Source organism: Lacerta agilis, chromosome 1 (assembly GCF_009819535.1).
Source record: "Lacerta agilis isolate rLacAgi1 chromosome 1, rLacAgi1.pri, whole genome shotgun sequence".
NCBI lineage: Eukaryota > Metazoa > Chordata > Lepidosauria > Squamata > Lacertidae > Lacerta > Lacerta agilis.
Genome location: NC_046312.1, coordinates 3,620,096 through 3,642,512, shown reverse-complemented (window position 1 = coordinate 3,642,512; position 22,417 = coordinate 3,620,096). Strand labels below are relative to the sequence as shown.

The 22,417-nt window shown below is 47.3% G+C and overlaps 1 protein-coding gene across 2 annotated transcripts in view; it reads left to right on the top strand.

Moving 5' to 3' along the window:
• Positions 1–22,407, top strand: part of PYGL (glycogen phosphorylase L) — a 50,572-nt gene extending 28,165 nt beyond the window's left edge. Inside the window, exons 9-20 of one of the 2 annotated variants that reach the window (XM_033162001.1) lie at positions 1,750–1,842; positions 3,840–3,986; positions 7,196–7,359; positions 8,626–8,740; positions 10,219–10,320; positions 12,208–12,355; positions 12,713–12,771; positions 13,818–13,959; positions 15,670–15,877; positions 17,374–17,508; positions 18,520–18,586; positions 21,012–22,407. In XM_033162001.1, coding sequence (XP_033017892.1) covers positions 1,750–1,842; positions 3,840–3,986; positions 7,196–7,359; positions 8,626–8,740; positions 10,219–10,320; positions 12,208–12,355; positions 12,713–12,771; positions 13,818–13,959; positions 15,670–15,877; positions 17,374–17,508; positions 18,520–18,586; positions 21,012–21,212 — 1,581 coding nt within the window. In that variant the 3' untranslated portion in view covers positions 21,213–22,407. The remainder of the gene's footprint in view (positions 1–1,749; positions 1,843–3,839; positions 3,987–7,195; positions 7,360–8,625; positions 8,741–10,218; positions 10,321–12,207; positions 12,356–12,712; positions 12,772–13,817; positions 13,960–15,669; positions 15,878–17,373; positions 17,509–18,519; positions 18,587–21,011) is intronic. The other variant, XM_033161909.1, reaches the window with a different exon arrangement.
• Positions 22,408–22,417: the final 10 nt, after the last annotated feature.

The window sequence follows — 22,417 nt, the reverse complement described above, 5'->3', positions numbered from 1 at the left end:
TTGTTGGTGTTCATACTACATTTTTAAAGATTTGCCTTGAGAGTCTTTAAACCTCTTTTGTTGAACACCAGTATTACGCTTTCCATTTTTAAGTTCAGAATAGAGTAGTTGCTTTGGAAGACGATCATCAGGCATCCGCAGACAACATGACCAGTTTGCAATGGTGAAGATGTGAAATTCAATAGCGACGCCTCTCCTTCATCTGGTTGTGAAATATGCACGGCCGCGGGGCCACGTTGAGCCAGGATTCTGCCCCAGAACATATCTAGCAAGGGTCTGGAAGGTGTAGTCATGCAGGCTGCGTACACAACATAGAATTGTAGAGCCAGAAAGGACCCCATGCGTCATCTAGTTCAACCCCCTGCAAGGCAGGAATTTAAAGCACCTGGTTTTCCCCAAAGATCCCTGGGAACTGTAGTTTACCTCTCACAGAGCCACAGTTCCCAGCACCCTTAGCACACCTCAGTTCCCAGGATGCATTTGGGGGAAGCTAGGTTCCTTTAAGGTGCTTTAAATGCAGCGGTACCTCGCTAGACAAAAGGCATTCGCTAACGAAAGGGTGACTCGCAAAACCAATTTTCCTATGGCCGTGACTCGCAAAACGAAAACGTTTTGTGATCCCCCCACCCCGTAAAACCATGCTTCCTCTGACCATGCTTCGCAAGACGAAATTTCCGCTATACGACAGCACTCGCGGAACGAATTAATTTCGTCTTGCAAGGCACCAATGTATGTGGTATGTATGCAGCCGTATTTACATAATTCATTATATGCATCTGCCCTGAAAGCGACTCAACGTAAAAACCAAACTGTCTTAAGTACAGTAGTACAATCACAATACATTTAAAAGTATGGTGTCACTTCATCATAACACTAAATAGGAATCAGCAATTAACTCACCTCAAAAATGTTAGTGAAAGCTCCCCAACAGCTCATGTAACAATATCCAGACCTTGTTACAGCTCATGTAACAATATCGCATCAGTAGCTAGGGAGAGGGAGACAGCCATCCTGATAATAAATATACTGTATGTCATTGAATTCTACTCAATATTGATCCAGAGCAGAACTCCCAACGTATAGTTAGCAGAGTAAAAACTTAAACACGTTGCAGGATTCCCAAAAAATAGACCAGAGGCAATTGTATTTCACCCGGCAGAGCTTTACTGTTACTGAAGGCAAATGAGCATAATGGTCACAAATCCAATACATTCTGGATTGGCACCGTCCATAAGAAATCCAGTTGCAGCAGATTTAACTTAAACTTACAGTAACTTACGATAAATCTGAAACCTTAACACTATAGCATCCTACGTACAGAACACCACACCAGAAGGAAGAGAAATGGAAAGAGAAAGTTTTTATAGAGAGATAAGAGAACCAGTTTCAGCCAGCTGTTCTCGGCTTCTCTGAAGGTATAACCCAAACAATCATGGACCTTCTGCTTGTTTCTTTTACACAGAGAAGCTTGCAGAACCCTCTTGAATTTACTAGAATAGGAAAGATCTCTACCCATCAGATCAATACTTCCTGCACCAAGAAATGCAAACTGATGATTTCCTCTGAACATGTGCAGAGCAGCGAGAACCATTCTCTGCACGGCTGGGAGGGAGGGAGCAGAAAAACCCAGCAATGAGTTCTGTCCAAGGTAGACTTAACCTCCAGCGTCTCTCCTCTTAGCAGCTAACCGGCCAATTTGGGGGTCCAGATGAATTGTTCCGTTCTCATTATTTCCTTCTGCATTTGCAGGTTGCCATCCAGCTGAACGACACCCATCCCGCCCTGGCTATCCCCGAGCTGATGAGAGTGTTTTTGGACATTGAAAAGCTGCCATGGGACAAGGTTTGGAACAGTCTTCCAGGTCGCTTCTTTTTCTTTCCAGGGATAAAGGGCTGGAAGGGCTCGGCTTTCAGAAGAGCCTGGCTGCTGGATCAGGCCAATGGCCAATCTGGTCCAGCCCCCCCGTTTTAATAGTGGCCAACCAGGTGTCTCTTGGGGAGCCTCAGGAGCAGAACCTGAACTCAGCACCACCCTCCCGCTTGCAAGGCCAGCTAAATAGAGCAAGGGTCTGAGAGAGAGGGGGAGTGGTTTTTAGAGAGACATGGGGTGCAGAATGAAGCCCTCTCCCCCAGGAACCAGAATGCCATTAGCATTATTCATTGCTCAGATCCAGGCTGTAGGGGTCAAAGTGTCTCCAATATGGTCCTCTTTGCATGCATGGGGATACAGGTCCAGCAAAGTTCAGACCACCTTCAACTCCAAATCTCATATTTACCTGCCCCACCTGCTTCTTCGTTTGCAGCCTCTGCAAGCAAAAACCATGCAAACATACTGTACACACACTAACCCATTGTCTTCTTTCAGCTATGCGGTCGCTAAGCAGTTTCCCAAGACTCCTTATCTTCAAGGTTGCAACAAACTGCTAGTGAGCTGCAATCGTCATCTATTATGGTAGATTTTCAGTCTAGTTACTTTCAAAGGAAAGGATAGAGCAGAATTAAGAGGCTTGATTTTAAAAGTGTTGTATGTACAACACTTTTAAACCACAGAGCCTAGGGCTTGCCGATCAGAAGGTCGGCGGTTCGAATCCCTGCAACGGGGTGAGCTCCCGTTGCTCGGTCCCTGCTCCTGCCAACCTAGCAGTTTGAAAGCACGTCAAAGTTCAAGTAGATAAATAGGTACCACTCCGGCAGGAAGGTAAACAGCGTTTCTGTGCGCTGCTCTGGTTCGCCAGAAGCGGCTTAGTCATGCTGGCCACATGACCTGGAAGCTGTACGCCGGCTCTCTTAGCCATTAAAGTGAGATGAGCGCTGCAACCCCAGAGTCGGACACGACTGGACCAAATGGTGAGGGGACCCTTTACCTTTTATGTACCATATTGGCCCGAATATAAGCCACACTAACCCCCCCCCCCTTTACGATCAATCGTGAAAAGTTAAAGTGTGGCTTATAGTCACGACTCCCCCCCCCCATGCAGCTCAGGAGCAAAGTGCAACAGCACCCAGCCCACCCACTGCTCCCAAGCCTCCCCTGAGCTGTCGGGGGGGGGGAGGCCACTGGGAAAGTGGCGCGGCTCTCCCCCCCCCCCCCAGAGAGCAGCCTGGGAGCATGGGTCAACGGCGCCCATCCTGTCTGCAGCTCCCAAGCTTCCCCCAAGCTGCCAAATTTTAAAGGTGCGCCTTATTTGCAGGTGCGGCTTATATTCTGGCCAATAGGGTATGTCATAAATGTCTCAAGCAAGCATTGGCTTACTAGGTTGCCAAATGCATAAGTTAGCCATGGTGAAGAAGAAGAAGAAGAGTTTGGATTTGATATCCCGCTTTATCACTACCCGAAGGAGTCTCAAAGCGGCTCACATTCTCCTTTTCCCTTCCTCCCCCACAACAAACACTCTGTGAGGTGAGTGGGGCTGAGAGACTTCAGAGAGAAGTGTGACTAGCCCAAGGTCACCCAGCAGCTGCATGTGGAGGAGCGGGGATGCGAACCCGGTTCACCAGATTAAGAGTCCACCGCTCTTAACCACTACACCACACATGGTGCTTCTGCTTCATTCGAGTTGCCAACTTGCTTGAACCCTGTTTAAATAGTACAGGGTGCCTTTTAACCTTGACACTGGCACTCCGTACCAGTGAGCACTGTCACACACAAAAAAAGCCCTGAGTTCAGGTTTTCCACTTTTAATCTGGGCTACCTAAAATACGTATTCTATCCCCCATTGGGGATTGAACCTGGGACCTTCTCAATGCGAAGCAGATGCTCTGCCGCTGAGCCACTTCAGCCTCCTGTTTCCTTTCCTTGCCCTGCTCACTGTCCTTCTCTCTCACTCTCATAAATCCTAGGCCTGGGACATCACCACGCGGACTTTTGCCTACACGAACCACACGGTTCTCCCCGAAGCCCTTGAGCGCTGGCCGGTGGAGCTGGTGGAGAACCTGCTGCCCAGACACCTCCAGATCATCTATGAAATCAACCAGAGGCACCTGGACGTAAGTAGGGCTGGGTCGCCGTTGTCCCCAGTCCTGATTTTAAAGCCGAATGCCGTGATTCCGGGCGGAAAGGCAGCGGAAGTGATTTCCTGGAGAGCCATTTAATGGTGTAGATGCCTTTGCCCTGTTTTCCTAGGCTGGAGCTCATAGTCCCCAATGGCTCACTGGATTCCAGGATGGTTTTTCTCTTGCCCACAGGGTGCCAGAGGGGAGCGCAAGAAGGGGTTGCCCTCGCTCCGATTTGGCTTCAGGCACCACCAGGTATAACCCAATGAGAACAGAAGCCAAGTCGGAGTGAGGGCCCATGCTTCCTGCCCCCTCACTCTAATGCAACCTTTCCTCAACCTTGCTGTGGCACCTTGAGCCCTGAACAACGTGGGTCCAGGATACTTTAAGGACCACCCGAGCCCCTAAAATCCCAGCCCAATCTCTGAGATCATCCGGAAGAGCACTGTTAAGTCTTTCTGCATCTTGACAAAAGTCAGGAAATTTGTGTTGCCTATCTGTGGGATAGGCACATCATGCGAAAGGCTGGGCTGGATGAATCCCAAACCGGAATTAAGATTGCCGGAAAAAATATCAACAACCTCAGATACGCTGATGATACAACCTTGATGGCAGAAAGTGAGGAGGAATTAAAGAACCTTTTAATGAGGGTGAAAGAGGAGAGCGCAAAATATGGTCTGAAGCTCAACATCAAAAAAACTAAGATCATAGCCACTGGTCCCATCACCTCCTGGCAAATAGAAGGGGAAGAAATGGAGGCAGTGAGAGATTTTACTTTCTTGGGTTCCATGATCACTGCAGATGGTGACAGCAGTCAGGAAATTAGAAGACGCCTGCTTCTTGGGAGAAAAGCAATGACAAACCTAGACAGCATCTTAAAAAGCAAAGACATCACCCTGCCGACAAAGGTCCGTATAGTTAAAGCTATGGTTTTCCCAGTAGTAATGTACGGAAGTGAGAGCTGGACCATAAAGAAGGCTGATCGCCGAAGAATTGATGTTTTTGAATTATGTTGCTGGAGGAGACTCTTGAGAGTCCCATGGACTGCAAGAAGATCAAACTTATCCATCCTTAAAGAAATCAGCCCTGAGTGCTCACTGGAAGGACAGATCCTGAAGTTGAGGCTCCAGTACTTTGTCCACCTCATGAGAAGAGAAGACTCCCTGGAAAAGACCCTGATGTTGGGAAAGATGGAGGGCACAAGGAGAAGGGGACGACAGAGGACGAGATGGTTGGACAGTGTTCTCGAAGCTACTAACATGAGTCTGACCAAACTGCGAGAGGCAGTGAAGGATAGGCGTGCCTGGCGTACTCTGGTCCATGGGGTCACGAAGAGTCGGACACGACTGAACGACTGAACAACAAAATCTGTGGGATACTCGCCTAGCCAACCACCGGCAGCCATCCTCACTTATTGGACTTCCAGATGTCCCTTTTTACACCACCAGCCCATGCCGCTGTTTAAAACCTTTTTCTTATTATTAGACAGTTATTTTAATGAACATTTTGTACTGGTTTTTAGTGGCATATTATGTTTCCTTGTATACAAAGTGGTGTATGCAGTGCCCTGATGTTATTGTTGTTGTTTTTTTGAATATTTTTATTGAGAAATTTTTTTAAATCAATACAATTTATCAATACAACAACCAATTACATTTTACCCCGTTCCCACCCCCCTCCGTTCCCACCCACTTGGACTTCCCTCCGCTCCCTTCTCTGATTTATTTATTCATATTTTTTCTGCATGTTATACAATTGTACATATCATTTCCATGTCCATTCATATTCTACTATTGAAAACTGTGTATGTTTATGCAAAGCCTGCCAATGAATCCAAGTCTCTTTGTTGTCTTTTTAAATAGTTTGTAAAAAAAAAAAAAATCCATTCTTCCTTAAAGTCACAGTTGTCCTTCCAGTTCCGCATAGTTCATCGGCTTTTCTCTCCATTGTTCCTTTGTTAGAATTTCCTCCTTCTTCCAGCCTTGTGCTAGCAGAACTCTTGCCTAAGTTGTAGCATACATAAATAAATTCTTTATTTTCTTTGGCAAATCTTGACCTAAAATCCCTGGTATTTTGAGAGGGTGGCATAGGAATGAATTAATAAAGCGAAAGGGGAAGAAACGCGCAAACTAAAAAATACACAAATCGGGGAACAGAATTGTAGGGTCGGAAGGGACCCCCGTCTAGTCCAACCCCCTGCAATGCGGAAATACTACAGGTGAAACTCGAAAAATTAGAATATCGTGGAAAGGGTCATTTCTTTCAGTAATTCAACTTGAAAGGTGAAACTAATGTTTGAGATAGACTCATGACACGCAAAGTGAGATATGTCAAGCCTTTATTTGTTATAATTGTGACGATTATGGCGTACAGCTGATGGGAACCCCGAATTCACAATTTCAACTTTGGGGTTTTCATCAGCTGCGCGCCATAATCATCACAATTATAACAAATAAAGGCTTTGTTAGAGTTTTCAAATTGCCTACGTGCAGAAATTCAGCTGTCTATCTTCAAGCAATTACTAGTTGGCAGAAAGCCCAGATCTGCTCTCTCTCAGACCCTTAGCAACGACCTGTGATTGGTCAATGAGTTCCTAAAGACTGAGCTCTGTGTGAGAGCTTGTGTGGTTAGTGTGTGGTACAGGTGTTGCTGTGGAGAAAGTGGTCAGTGTAGAGAGAGAGAGAGACAGAGAGGAAAATATTTTATGTTTTGTTTCTTTTATTTTGTAAAGTCTGTACATAGTAACTTATGGATACTAGTTGCTTCAATAAATACTGTATATAGTTATCCAGTGAGTTGCTGAGTTCCTGCGTTGTGCTGTCCAGTTAATTACACAACAGCCAGAAGCTTCCAGAAAAGGCTGCGTCTAACTCTGCGGTGTCCAGGAATACGTTATACTCCTGTCACTAAATCTTAAGAAGCTTGACATATCTTGCTTGCATGTCATGAGTCTATCTCATATATTAAACTCCAGTAGCTAATGAAAACAATTGCTTACATAAAAGGACTTTTCCACGGTATTCAAATTTTTCGAGTTCCACCTGTAGTTCTGTGACACACACACACACCCCTTTCAAGCTCAAGGGTCTGCTGTCGTGTGGTGGGCTCTCCAGGGAGCTTCGGAACTGGGTTGGGCATATTTTGGCATCCTTTTGGAGTGCTGCGAGGGCCTGAGCCGCCTTTCCTTCCTTGTCCCTGCTCAGAGAATCAGAGCCATGTTTCCAAAGGACGTGGACCGCCTCCGGCGGATGTCCCTGATCGAAGAGGAAGGCATAAAACGCATCAACATGGCGCACCTCTGCATCGTGGGCTCGCATGCTGTCAACGGGGTCGCCAAGATCCACTCGGATATCATCAAGTCGCAAGTGTGAGTACCGGCGGGCGGGGATTTCCGCGGGGCCCAAGTGGGCGGGCGTGGAGGCACTGCCAAAATCTGGAGCAAGGGTTAAGATCCAAGGTGGGCTTCTTGGTGCTTGGCCACTGGGCCAGTTGGGTGGTGGTTGAAGACAGAACTCTAGAGCCCCTGAGCATGTGCAGATTGTAGGATTGGGCAAGAGGAAATGTCTGCAGCCGTCCCCCTGTGGAGAAAGGTCGGCTTCCCCCATAACATTTCCTCCTCTCCTTCTACCTTTCCTTGGTCACTGTTTCTTTGTAGTCAGTACCTTTGACAGTTGAGGTATTGTGGTTTCCTTTCCATTTTTGGGGGGGGGTCTGGTGGTTTTTGTTTCTGTTGTGTACTTCAGAGGAACTTCTGTAATCGCCTCCATTTCGTTTGGTGCTTTCCCACCCAACCCTTCCTCTGAACCAGAGCACAAGAAAACGGAAAGTAAACCCATCGTGCAATGCAAAGACCAATAAAACTGGCAATAAAAAAGAACAAACTTAGTTGGTTTCTAAGGTGCTACTGGAAGGATTTTTTTATTTTGTTTTGACTATGGCAGACCAACACGGCTAACTACCTGTAAATAAAAAAGAAGTAAATCGCAGTGAAAAATATCCGTGAGATCGCAGCCCCAAAATAGTACATACGCACACACACACACACGCTTTATCACTACCCGAAGGAGTCTCAAAGCGGCTAACAATCTGCTTTCCTTCCTCCCCCACAACAAACACTCTGTGAGGTGAGTGGGGCTGAGAGACTTCAGAGAAGTGTGACTAGCCCAAGGTCACCCAGCAGCTGCATGTGGAGGAGCGGGGAAGCGAACCCGGTTCACCAAATTACGAGTCCACTGCTCTTAACCACTACACCACTGCTGGCTCTCTAAAGAGACAGTGGCTGTGGACTCTCCTTCCCGGGAGGTTTTTAAGCAGAGGTTGGGTGGCCACCGGTTCACCAGATTACGAGTCTACTGCTCTTAACCACTACACCACACTGGCTCTCAAGTGAAGAGAGCTGCTGTTGCACTTAAGTCCTACTCATGAGTTTCCCTTTGGGTCATTTGATCGGCCACTGTGCAAACAGGATGCTGGATGAGATGGGCCCCCCTTTGGCCTGATCCAGCAAAAGACTCTATGATGCATTGTTAGCCAAGAAATCTTGATGATATAACAATAATAATTTACTATTTATACCCCACACATCTGGCTGCGTTTCCCCAGCCACTGAACCGAGAACTTCCTTCCTGCGCAGGTTCAAGGACTTTGCAGAGGTGGAGCCAGAGAAGTTTCAGAATAAAACCAACGGCATCACACCTCGGCGGTGGCTCCTGCTATGCAACCCGGGACTCGCAGAGTTAATTGCAGAGGTAAGTGGCCCACCTGCAGTGGACTTTGCTTTGGCAGAAATTGCACCGTATCCATCAAGGTGGATTGTGTCCTGGTGTAACTTGGACAGCAATAAGGCTGCTTTTGGGCAGCAGTTTATGCCATTTCCCTGTTAATTTCCATGTTGTATTTGAGCTTTCACATGATGCAAAAGGCACTTCTAAAAAACTTCTAGTATTCTGGAATGTAGCATGCATCCAGAGCTCATTTCTGTGTTATTTGGTTCCAGGAAAAATTAGTCTGCAGCCCCTCTAACCCAGAAAATCACAGTAGTAAAGTGATGATATTTGGGGCAGTATCTGAACATAGCTTTCCCTACCATTTTCATAGGGAAACAGAGGCATGCTATTTTAAAAAAATATTTATTTATTTATTTATTTATGCATTTAGTTCATAAAACATATACATCATTTGATTGTAAAAAAAAACAACCTCAAAACAGTTTACAACAGATTTGCTAAAGATTATAGCTAATATTTAAAACGGTTTGCTTGTCCACAGTAAAATCAAGAAAAATTCACAACTCTACTTCAAGACATACAAAAGTTAAAATTCTAAAAGAGGTCCAAACTACCTCAAATTTCTAAGCATGTGATGAGTAGGTTTGTCTAAACAGGAATGTTTTTAGCAGGCGCCGAAAAGAGTACAGTGAAGGCACCTGCCTGATCTCAATAGGCAGGGAGTTCCAAAGTTCTGCCGCACTAAACTATCAAGTTCTTACAAATGCAGACCGGGTGTTTTGCAACGCCTGTAGTGGTGCCAATTCCACCGATCGAAGTGGTCAGGTGGGCGCATGTAAGGCTGGCATGGTAAGAGGCAGGGAAAGGTCATTTTTGGGGGGGAGGTGAGCAGATACCCCGGAAATGCTGCTTGTCTTGAGACGGGTGGTCTGGATGACTCAAGCCCCCCGCTTCTACAACTAATCCAGAATGCGGCAGCTAGACTGGTGACTGGGAGCGGCCGCTGAGACCACATAACACCAGTTTTGAAAGACTTACATTGGCTCCCAGTACGTTTCCGAGCACAATTCAAAGTGTTGGTGCTGACCTTTAAAGCCCTAAATGGCCTCAGTCCAGTATACCTGAAGGAGCGTCTCCACCCCCCTCATTCTGCCTGGACACAAAGGTCCAGCTCCAAGGGCCTTCTGGGGGTTCCCTACCTGCGAGAAGGAAGGTTACAGGGAACCAGGCAGAGGGCCTTCTCGGTGGTGGCACCTGCCCTGTGGAACACCCTCCCACCAGGTGTCAAAAGAGAAAAACAACTACCAGACTTTTAGAAGACACCTGAAGGCAGCCCTGTTTAGGGAAGCTTTTAATGTTTAATAGACTATTGTATTTTAACATTCTGTTGGAAGCCACCCAGAGTGGCTGGGGAAACCCAGCCAGATGGGCGGGGTATAAATAAATTATTGTTATTATTATTGTTGTTGTTGTTGTTGTTGTTTATTATTATTTTACAGAAAATAGGAGAGGAGTACGTCAAGGACCTGAGCCAGCTGACGAAGCTGCACCGGTTTGCTAATGACGAGCTTTTCATCCGGGAAGTGTCCAAAGTCAAACAGGTAAGCAAGTAGAGGAGCTAGGCATCTTCTTGTCGATGCTGCGGCTTGAGAGGAGGCAGGTCTCTGCTCCCGAGATTCCTGGGAGATGCTGGACTTCACGTCAAGAAAACATGGTGGCCAAGGTTGGGAAATAGCCACACAGCCCTTGATCCTTGCCGGCGGCGTCATCATCAGTTTTCTTGCGTGCCACTTTCCCACAGCAGTGCTCAAAGTGGCTCACAAGATGCCAAACGAACACTATGAAGCGCCATATTAAGAACACTTCGAAGTGATCATAATGTCAGTAAAGGCGGGGGGAAGTGATTTTTGCATTTATCTCCCTCCTTTCCTACAAAGAGCCCAAGTTTGCTCAGGATGGCAAACAGACACACAGTTTAAAACTAAAACTAAAAAAATGAACAAATTCCTTCCAGTAGCACCTTAGAGACCAACTAAGTTTGTTCTTGGTATGAGCTTTTGTGTGCATGCACACTTCTTCAGATACACCGAAACAGAAGTCACCAGACCCTTATATATAGTGAGAGAGTGAGGAAGGGTATTACTCAGAAGGGTGGTGGGGATGGGTGATTGGCTGATAGGTGTGGAAACCCTCTTGACGACTGTTAACGACTGCAATTAGTCTTAAAGGAAAAAGCAAGGGGTGAGATGGCTAAAGATAGCTTTGTCATGTATAATGAGATAAGAATCCAATGTCTTTGTTCAGACCAGGTCTCTCCATGGTTTTAAGTTTGGTAATGAGTTGCAATTCAGCAATGGAGAGACCTGATCTGAACAAAGAGGAGGGAGACACACCATTTCCGGCACCCCAAGTGCGCAGAGGGGTGAAATGCAAGCAGCGGAGGCAGAGATTTGGGATACCGAAACTCTTATGTTGGGGTCACAGCCGGAAGGGGCCACTCCCGGATTCTGCGAGTGACTGATACAGACATGAACTTGTAGCTCTGCACTGTAAATAGCATGCACCATAAACCTGTTGAAAGACGGTTTGGAGTCTTGCCTGATTACTCGCGAGCAACCACCCCACGGACCTTACAGTACAGTAGTACATTAGTGGTGGATTTGTACTGGATTGTCTGCACATAGGGCCAGATTTAGGTTTGATGTGGCCCTAAGCTACTGAAAGTAATGGGCCCTTTATATATCCAGCAGTCAACAACAAATTGTCGCTGTTTTTGTGTTGATGAATATATGCTATATGGTCATTTATGGACCTAATAGGTATCTAAGCCATTTGCAAATGTTGCCGTGCAACCCGTCCATGCAGAATGTAGGCACCCTATATATAGAAAGGAGCAAACCAGTGATATTTTAGGGTGCAGGCTAGCAGGTGGGACCCATGACTTACATCGTAGGAGCCTACACAACACAAAACACTTGCTGTATGCAGGTTTTATTTTATTTGTTTTTCATCTTATATTTTGGAAATGTACATCCAGGTTTTTTTTCCCCCTTTACATTTTTTGTGGGCCCCCAAGAGAGTGGGGCCCTAAGCTATAGCTTGTTTAGGATTTACTGTTCATAAATCCGGCACTGTTCGCACACGAGTCCACTTCCCCCAAATGTTTCCTTCGGGAGGGGGGAAGCCTTACATTACATGGCAGCAAAACTTCTGTGCTATGAAAAGTTGCGGGATTTTGGCAGAAGATTAAGGGACGGGCCCCAGTTGGCTCTGAAACATTTGCAGGTGCAAATGGTGTTGAAAATTAGGGTTGTGTAACCACGCCAATATTGTCATGAGCGCAGAGCGTCATTCATGCACAATAAAAACGATGTCCCGGGAATGGCATCAGGCAGGTGGCTGCTGCATCCGGTGCCCTCAGCCCATGCCTTATATATGCTATCTTTGCTGCTGCTTTGAACAATTGCACCTTCTCTCTGCTCTCTCAGGAGAACAAGGTCAAGTTTGCCCAGTATTTGGAGAAGGAATACAAGGTGAAGATCAACCCGTCTTCCATGTTTGACGTCCAGGTCAAGAGGATCCACGAATACAAGCGCCAGCTCATGAACTGCCTGCACATCATCACCATGTACAACCGTGAGTAACGGCACGGGGGCAGCTGGGCGTTCATGGTTAGTAGGCAGTGACAGCCTCACCTAGGTTTCTTGGTGGAAAAGAAGAAGAGGAGTTTGGACTTGATATCCTGCCTTTCACTCTCCTTAAGGAGTCTCAAAGTGGCTCACAATCTCCTTTTCCCTTCCTCCCCCACAACAAACACTCTGTGGGGTGAGTGGGGCTGAGAGACTTCAGAGATGTGTGACTAGCCCAAGGTCACCCAGCAGCTGCATGTGGAGGAGCGGGGAAGCGAACCCGGTTCACCAGATTACAAGTCCACCGCTCTTAACCACTGCACCACACTGGGTCTCATTTTGTGTTCTCCTTTCTCTTCCACAGGCATCAAGAGAGACCCCATGAAACTGTTTGTGCCCCGGACGGTGATCATTGGCGGCAAAGTAAGTGATGGGTTTGCGCTGCACATTTCGAGAAGGGGCAGCCTAGGATCTGCTGGGGTGCCCCTTTTGGGCTGCCCTTGGAAGTGCCTGCCTGCTTGCCTGCCTTCCTTGGACTTGTCAGTGGCCAACATACCACATCTTGTGGGAGGGAGTTCCACAGATGAATAATTAAGCCCTGTGTGAAGGGATAGGAGTATAGCATCTAGATCAAGGGAGGTAATAGTACCACTATATTCCGCTCTGGTCAGACCTCACCTGGAATACTGTGTCCAGTTCTGGGCACCACAGTTCAAGAAGGATACTGACAAGCTGGAAGGTGTTCAGAAGAGGGCAACCAAAATGGTCCAAGGCCTGGAAACGATGCCTTATGAGGAACGGCTTAGGGAGCTGGGTATGTTTAGCCTGGAGAAGAGAAGGTTAAGGGGTGATATGATAGCCATGTTCAAATATATCAAAGGATGTCATCTAGAGGAGGGAGAAAGGTTGTTTTCTGCTGCTCCAGAGAAGCGGACACGGGGCAATGGATTCAAACTACAAGAAAGAAGATTCCACCTAAACATTAGGAAGAACTTCCTGACAGTAAGAGCTGTTGGACAGTGGAATTTGCTGCCAAGGAGGGTGGTGGAGTCTCCTTCTTTGGAGGTCTTTAAGCGGAGGCTTGACAGGCATCTGTCAGGAATGCTTTGATGGTGTTTCCTGCTTGGCAGGGGGTTGGACTGGATGGCCCTTGTGGTCTCTTCCAACTCTAGGCTTCTATGATTCACCTCTCCTGATGCTGCTACCCATCCAAAGTGCTAGTGTTATGGAAGATGAGAAAAAACACCTCCCTAATTCATATACGGTACTTAACCACCCACCACCACCGCAAAAGGCGAGTGTGAGGTGCTGATGGGGAATTTGTGCATCTGAAAAGTCTGCTTAAACAAAACAAAAATACATCTCGAAAGCATCTGGAGGGTCCTGGTTTCAGGGAGGTTAGGGGGAAGCGCAAGGGTGCCCAGTTGCCACTGTTCCTTCTAAGCGCTTGCCTTTCTGCCTCCCTGCAGGCTGCTCCCGGCTACTACGTGGCCAAGATGATCATCAAGCTCATCACCTCCGTGGGCCACGTGGTCAACAACGACCCTGTGGTGGGGAACAAGCTGAAGGTCATCTTCCTGGAAAACTACAGAGTCTCGTTGGCCGAGAAAGGTAAAGCCAGCATCGTCCGTCGCTGGCAAGAGCTGGTGTCTAAAAGCCTTGAATCATTTCTCCTGGCAAATGTGCCTAAGAGTCAAAATGTGTTTCAAACAGCACTTGATTGGCTTTCCCTACGACACTTTTACTGCCCTCTTCCTTTGACTAAAATGTTGAGGGCAGGGGAACATACCTGTGGTCCTCTAGATATTGTTCAACTCCATCTGTGAACACCAATTGCTGGAAACCGAAGGAGGTGAGAGTGCTCTGGGGCCCACTGGGTTGTATCCAGCTAAGTTCTGCTCAGAGAAGAACCATTCAAATTGATGACGACGACCGACGACTATCTCAGGTCCATGTCTGTTTGCGGAATCCAGTCTTCACACGACAGAGGGCTTGCATTCGAGCTTCATTAACAGATCTTAAACAATTGATGGATTGATTGATTACATTTACTGTATATTCTGGCGTATAAGACTACTTTTTAATCCAGGAAAATCTTCTCAAAAGTCGGGGGTCGTCTTATACGCTGGGTGGAGAATCTGCGGTCGAGTATCTCTCAAACTCTATATTTTAACTGGAAAAGTTGGGGATCGTCTTATACGCTGGAAAATACGGTATATCCCACCTTTGTCCCCCTCCTCATTTAATCCCCACAACAACCTTGCGGTGTAGGTTAGGCTAAGAGGCAATGACTGGACCAAGGTCAGTGAGCTTGATAGCTAAATGGGGATTTGAACCCTGGTCTCTCCCAGTTCCTACTCCAACACTTTAACCAATATACCACACTGGGACGTATGTGTAAATAGTAAACAGTGTCAATGGTTTGGCAAAGGAAACTGTTATACCAGTTACAGGTAGGTAGCCATGCTAGTCTGCCGTAGTCAAAACAAAATAAAAAAATTCCTTCCAGTGGCACCTTGGTAATGATAAAGGGACCCCTGACCATTAGGTCCAGTCACAGATGACTCTGGGGTTGTGGCGCTCATTTCGCTTTACTGGCCGAGGGAGCAGGCGTACAGCTTCCGGGTCATGTGGCCAGCACGACTAAGCAGCTTCTGGCGAACCAGAGCAGCGCACAGAAACACCGTTTACCTTCCCGCCGGAGTGGTACCTATTTATCTACTTGCACTTTGACGGGAGCAGGAGCAGGGACTGAGCAATGGGAGCTCACCCCATCGCGGGGATTCAAACCGCCGACCTTCTGATCGGCAAGCCCTAGGCTCTGTGGTTTAAGTCACAGCGCCCACCCGCGTTTGTTACTGGCATGAGTTTTTGTGTGTGTGAGTTTTCTGAAGAAGTGTGCATGCACATGAAAGCTCATACCAGTAACAAACTTAGTTGGTCTCTAAGGTGCTACTGGAAAGTGTTATAGCTGGTCAGCCCATTGGTCTTAACTCGGAGTGGTCTCTTGGGCAGAAAAGGTGCTTAACAGCTTCTCCCTCGGCCTTTAAATTGAAAAGTGCCAGAGATTGAAACTGGGATATTTTCCCCCAGTTGCTCCACTGAGCTACGCCCTTCCCTTTCCTCTGTGTGCAAGGCAGTTTCATATGTCAATATAACACAGTTGCTTGTTTGATTCTGCATGTTGTTGTTGTTTTTCTGATTACCTGCTGCGAGCCCTCATGGTTGGCTGTGACAGAAATGGAAACCAATAATAATAATAATAATAATAATAATAATAAAAGAACTGCAGGAATGGCTAAAATTGCACCCTCTTGGCAGTGATCCCCGCCACAGATCTGTCGGAGCAGATTTCCACAGCAGGCACTGAAGCGTCTGGCACCGGCAACATGAAATTCATGCTCAACGGGGCCCTGACCATTGGGACGATGGATGGTGCCAACGTTGAGATGGCAGAGGAGGCTGGAGAAGAGCACCTCTTCATCTTTGGCATGAGAGTGGAGGATGTGGCTGAGCTGGACCGGAGAGGGTGAGTATGGCAGAAGCTAAGGTCTCGTCCATGCTTTTCGCTTGACCTGTATTTGGATCAGATTGTGCACCGATGGATCCCCCCCGGTTCCAAGAGCTTTTCTCATTGCAAAAATTTGATCTTGCCCACTGAATTGGATCTTATCCGATGCATGGAAAATCCAGAGATTTTGCTTATGGTAAGATCAGATTGTTAACCCATGCATATGTTAATGGTGCAGATAAATAACTGCTCAATAATTTGAGTTAACCTACAGTTGGGGTGGCACTGTGGGTTAAACCACTGAGCCTAGGGCTTGCTGATCAGAAGGTCAGCGGTTCGAATCCCCGCGACGGGGTGAGCTCCCTTTGTTCTGTCTCAGCTCCTGCCAACCTAGCAGTTCGAAAGCACTTCAAATTGCAAGTAGATAAATAGGTATCGCTCCGGTGGGAAGGTAAACGGCATTTCCATGCGCTGCTCTGGTTCGCCAGAAGCGGCTTAGTCATGCTGGCCACATGACCCAGAAGCTGTCTGCGGACAAACGCCGGCTCCCTCAGCATATAGAGTGAGATGAGCGCCACAACCCCAGAGTCGTTTGCGACTAGACCAATTGGTCGTTTGCCTAATACAGGTGGAGTCTGGATAGATGCGAAAACCAGACAGCACTGAACAAAAACACTATATAAATTGAAGAGGAAAGCTCCCTCTGAATTGCACAGCCAGTCAGAGCATGTGCTACCTCCGTAAATGTCATTCCTCCATGTGAAACAATACCTCCACCTATCTCCATCTTGACTAGTTGGCTTTCACATGAACGTAATTAACCCTTAAGTTGCAAACCAAATGATCCCTGCTGCTGAACTTCCAACAGATTTTCCTCATCAAATCAAGGGAGTTTACATGTTTGCCTCTCCTGATATAACTAATTGAGGTAGCTGAGGATGTCTTGTGACCGCAAAGCCAGGAGCGCGTAACAGACCATAATATGTGGGCACTGGTAGTCTTCAATTGTGAGAGTGAGTGCTTTTAGGGTTAAAAGCTTTGCTGTGCGTCCTTGCATCACGGAAGCACGTTTGCACAACATCCGGGAACTGTGTCTCTGTGCAAACGTGATATTTGTAAACGTACTACTCAGTTATTCAGTCCTCTTCCTGCGTCCAGCCAGGATGGGAGTGTTTCTCTCCTGGCTGATAGCCCACAATTTTAAAGTCAATAAATCTTGTTAATTAGCACGGACTCGCTTTGATTTATTGGGAAGAGATAAACACAGACACTAATGCCAATCTTCGCTTCAACGCTGAAAAGGCTACTCTGCTGATGAGAAGGAAAAGAATCCTCAGCGCAGCAAAAAGAGTGCTGGGCTGGGTTTGTTGGACTGTGACGCAGTATGAAGATCTCCGTGGCTATGCAGGAACTTTTAAACATTGCATAGCTCTGAGAATACTGCTTTGTTAACTTGAGAGTTAACAACGAACATCAATATGTGCGCTAAAGGTTTTCTTCCCCCTTTCCATCAGGTACAAAGCTCAGGAATATTACGAGAGGCTTCCTGAGCTGAAGCAAGCCATGGATCAGATCAAGAGTGGCTTCTTTTCACCAAAGGAGCCCGACCTTTTCAAAGATTTGGTCAACATGTTGTTCCACCATGACCGGTGAGTGGGGACCCCTTTGCAGAAACCTGTTGACAGCTTTGGCTCGGAAACGGTTGCTTGTTCCACACTCTGTAACTTGCCTGGGCTGCGTGTGTCAATCCCAGCAGGGTCTGACCCTCCACTCTGGAAAAAGTTTAAGGAACATAGAATTGGGACCCCCAAGGGTCATCTAGTCCAACCCCCTGCAATGCAGGAATCTTAGCTAAAGCATCCCCTGACAGGTGGCCATCCAGCCTCTGCTTAAAAACCAAGGAAAGAGAGTCCACAACTTCCTGAGGGAGTCCGCTCCGCTGTTGAACAGCTCTTACTGTCAGAAAGTTCTTCCTGGGGTGTAAATATGTACCGTTTTTTTTGGCAAAGGGCGTTTAAGGAGATAGCAGAAATTACAGGGTTAAAGCTGACCAAAAGTCCAGAGGTAGCACTATTATCAATTTACGATGGGGGTGGAAGGTTCATGGGCTCACAAATTTATTGACAGCCGCACAAATTATTATAGCTAAGAAGCAGAAGGGGCAAGCAGAATACAAAATGTTATAACGGTACAAAGAGGTTTGGGATAGAGCTATTAATGATAAATTAACGATGTGCCATTAAGGTAAGGCAGGGAATATGCAGGAGAAATGATTCTGAGGAGATAGGGAGGGTGCCTGTAGAATTTGTATTGTTAAAACGGAAAGGGGTCAAACCACGGCAAGAGGTGTTGAAATTTTGGGAGGTTGGAGAGTTACAATGGGGAGCACATTTTTATGATTATTTATGTATGATTAACTGTTAATTCAATAATAAAAAGAGAGAAAGGGTAAAAAGTTGCTCCTGATGTCAGGGCCTATTGAGGACCCTGTTTCTATTTTGACAGGACATTGGACATAGATGGTGGCCTGAGGCCTTTCTCTCTCTCTCTCTCTCTCTCTCTGTGTGTGTGTGTGTGTGTGTGTTGTGTACCCTGCATAGGGTCTTCATTGTTCAAACACAAGCCCCTCTAACGCCCGCTCTGACTCCTTCCTCGAATAGGTTCAAAGTCTTCGCAGACTACGAAGCTTACGTCAAATGTCAGGACAACGTCAGTCAACTCTACATGGTAAGCTGGGCTGGGCGCAGGGTGTCTGGCTGGTGCCAGCGGTCTCCTGAGATCGGCTTACCCTGTGTAAACGCACTCGCTTCGGCCGGCCAAACTGGCCCCGTTCCAGGCACTGCATAACGCCTGTTCCATATTTGTAAGGAGTGCTTTCAAGCGAGGTGCGAGGGGAGGTTGGAGGGAAACCAAAGGGTGCCTCTTGCCATTGCTAATCTTCCCAGATTCTCCGAAATGGCGCAAGGGGTAAAGCACCCCTCCTCCACCACCACAACCCTTTTTCTGGAGTTCTCCCAATATGCATGGTCCTCTGGGACAGCAGTGAGGAGAGGAAGCTGGTCCAAAATGCTGCTGCCAGATTCCTGGCTGGGCGTTCCCTTGTATAACCCGTTTTAAAACAGCTGCACTGGTTGTCAATTCATTTCCGGGCCCAGTTGGAGGTGCTCACATCGGTGTTTAATGCCCTGGGACACGGGTGGCGCTGTGGTCTAAACCACTGAGCCCCTTGGGCTTGCCGATCGGAAGGTCGGCGGTTCGAATCCCCGCGACAGGGTGAGCTCCCGTTGCTCCGTCCCAGCTCCTGCCCACCTAGCAGTTCAAAAGCACGCCAGAGCAAGTAGATAAATAGGTACCACTGCGGCAGGAAGGTAAATGGCATTTCCATGTGCTTTGGCTTCTGTCACAGTGTTCTGTTGCTCCAGAAGCGGTTTAGTCATGCTGGCCACATGACCCAGAAAGCTGCTTGCAGACGAACACCAGCTCCTTCGGCCTGAAAGCGAGATGAGCGTCGCAACCCCATAGTCGCCTTTGAATGGACTTAACTGTCCTGGGGTCCTTTACCTTTTACCTTTAATGCCCTAAATGACTCAGGTCCCAAATATATAAGGACCACCTCCTTCCCTACAGACCATCCCAGGTGCTGAGTCCAGCAGAGGAGGTCCTCTTGGTAGTTCTCCTGCCCTCAGATGCTCAGGGTGAGAGGGCCTTTTCTGTTGTGGCCCCTAAGCTGTGAAACTCCATCCTCATGGAGGTGTGTCTGGCACCTTCATTATACAGCTTCCGGAGAATGCTGTAGATTCACCTCTTTACTTTGGCTTTGGACAACTGAGGTGTATTTTTTTGTGGTTATAAGTTGTTTAAACCTGCTTTTAATACTATGTTTGAATGTTGTCACCTGCCCTGGGACTTTAAGAGAGAGAGAAAAAAACTAGTCTAGCCATAAATGCACAAGTTATTTGGCCTGCAAACTTTCCGTCTCCCATGCACACCTGTGTTTGTAAAATGTGGCCTTTTGTAGTTTCCTGGGTGTGCTTATTAACTCCATGTTTGCTCACCTGTGGTTATTTCATCAGCATCCTTGTAGCTCAGGTGTGACTCACCTGTGGCCCTCCAGGTGTTGCTGCACTAAAACTCCCTTAATTCCTGGCCATTGGCCATGCTGCCTGATCGGGGTCCAAAACAGGTTCTCCCTCCTCCCTCCTGTTGTTTAAACCCATCCCTTCTTGTTACAATTCTGCAGGTACAGTGAAGTTTCTCCTTCACTCCTGCATTTTGAGATTCCCTTTAAAGATTTGAAAACTGCAGGCATAGTCCACCCCTGGGATCTTCTCATGCTTCTTGGCATCAGGGGGTGCCTAGTTTTCCTCTGCCCTCCTGTGCTTTTTTCGTCTTCTACATGCTATACTTCCTGTGTTGTTCTCCTCTTGCTGATTCTTGCAAGGTAAAGACCGAGAACAGTGGCACATACCCGTTGACTGACTGTGGGCACCATGTGCTCGCACAGGTCATGTGACAGGAGCGAAGCCCGGAAGACGTATGTCTGCGCTGAGACATGTTGGAGGGCATAGTGACACCATTATATTAAAATATTATAATAATAATAATAATAATAATAATAATAATAATAATAATAATAATAATAATAATTTATTTGTGCCCCGCCCATCTGGCTGGGCTTCCCCAGCCACTCTGGGCGGCTTCCAACAGAATGTTAAAATACAATAATCTATTAAACATTAAAAGCTTTCCTAAACAGGGCTACCTTCAGATGTCTTCTAAAAGTCTGGTAGTTGTTGTTCTCTTTAACACCTGGTGGGAGGGTGTTCCACAGGGCGGGTGCCACTACCAAGAAGGCCCTCTGCCTGGTTTCCTGCAACCTCACTTCTCACAGTGAGGGAACCGCCAGAAGGCCCTCGGAGCTGGACCTCAGTGTCCGGGCTGAACTATGGGGCTGGAGACACTCCTTCAGTTAAAACTCTGTCTGATTTCCCTACCATCAAACTTGCGGCTGGGTTAGGTTGGAACTTGAAACAAACCGTCGCTTTGGCCCGAAGGGTTTTGTTGAGCAGTCAGAAAGAACTCTGCACATGGAAATGAGAACTTCGCGATTCCCAAGTCAGCTTCTTCTTTTTGGCCTGCCTCCTTTCCTCAGAACGCCAAGGAGTGGACCAAAATGGTGATCAGGAACATCGCCGCCTCGGGGAAGTTCTCCAGCGACCGGACCATTAAGGAGTACGCCCGGGACATCTGGGGGGTGGAGCCTTCCGATTTGAAGATCCCGCCCCCCAATATGCCCCGGGACGTGGCGGACGAGATGCTGGCCAACGACACGTCCGAAAAGATGCACGTCTGAGTTTGCACGAGCCCCGGAGAGTTAGCTCTACCTGCGTAGTGAGTGTGCGGTCCTGTGTGATTTGTGCAAGACAGACTCACGCTTGTTTAGTGGCGCTAACAGTAGTTAAAAGTTGTGGGCTTGGCTCTTTTTATTTCTGCTTTGATTGGCGTTGAAAGGGGGACCTGACTTATTCCGTGAATTCTGCAGACGTGCAAAGAAGGTTGAAGGGCGCTTGTGAGTGTCTTGAACCCTCGCCCTCCTTGCCTTCCCTTGGCAGCCTGGGAATTCCTAGTCCTAAGGCACTTTTTGGAAGCTCCCAAGAACGGCCTACTGTTGAACCTCCTGCAAAACCAGTTTCCGGGAGGGACCAATGGCAAGGATAAAATCAACAAGCTGCTCTTTTGCATCCTTATCTCTTTTTAAAAGATAACAAAGGGAGTTGCCCAAGATTGGTTACCCATCAGATAAACCCTTAGCAGAGGGTGTGGGACCTGTCTGGTGAGAGAGGTGAGTTGAAAATGGTGGCAGCAGAGTCCCTGGGGGTCTTAATGTTTCTGTCTCGGCCGTCTTGTTGCCAAGGGTCTTCCCCCCAAAAAAGGGGCCCCTGCTCCAACTTGCCTATGAGGACCTCCAGAAATCCTTTCTGCATTTTAAAGCTCTGTCTCTGAGCCTGTTGTTATGGGTTGTTTTTTCCTCCCAGCTTTTGGCAAATGGCAGTCTGGTTTTCTGCGGCTTCTTATTTGGCATTAAAATGTGGCTTTTCCCAGGGGAAGCACTGGAACGGAAACAAAAACCCACCCACTCAGATGCAGATCTTTAAAGTACAGACCTGTGAATGGAAATTGGGGTGCAAAAGGAAGTCCCTATAATCTGTCCCACAGTCGCTGGACCAAAGTGCTTTTAACTGATACCCTGGGGTATTGCAGCAGGTGCTATGCGTTCGATGCCATAGGTGTGCTCAAAAGGTACATGCCGGCTGCTTGCGTGCAGTGAGAAAGATGCGCTAAGAAGGGGAGAGAGTGCTCAGGTAGTGCTTAAAATATCCACTTGTAGGTGCATTGATACAAAAAAAGAAGCAGGAAACCCCACATCTTTGCAAGGGCTGCGTGCATCAGTTTGTGTTCCCGTCTCCCCGCTTTCTTGTCTCCCGGGTCCATGCCACAAATCTTGCATTCCTGAACATTCACCTGGTAAAATAAAACGAAATCCACTCTCTTCCTGTT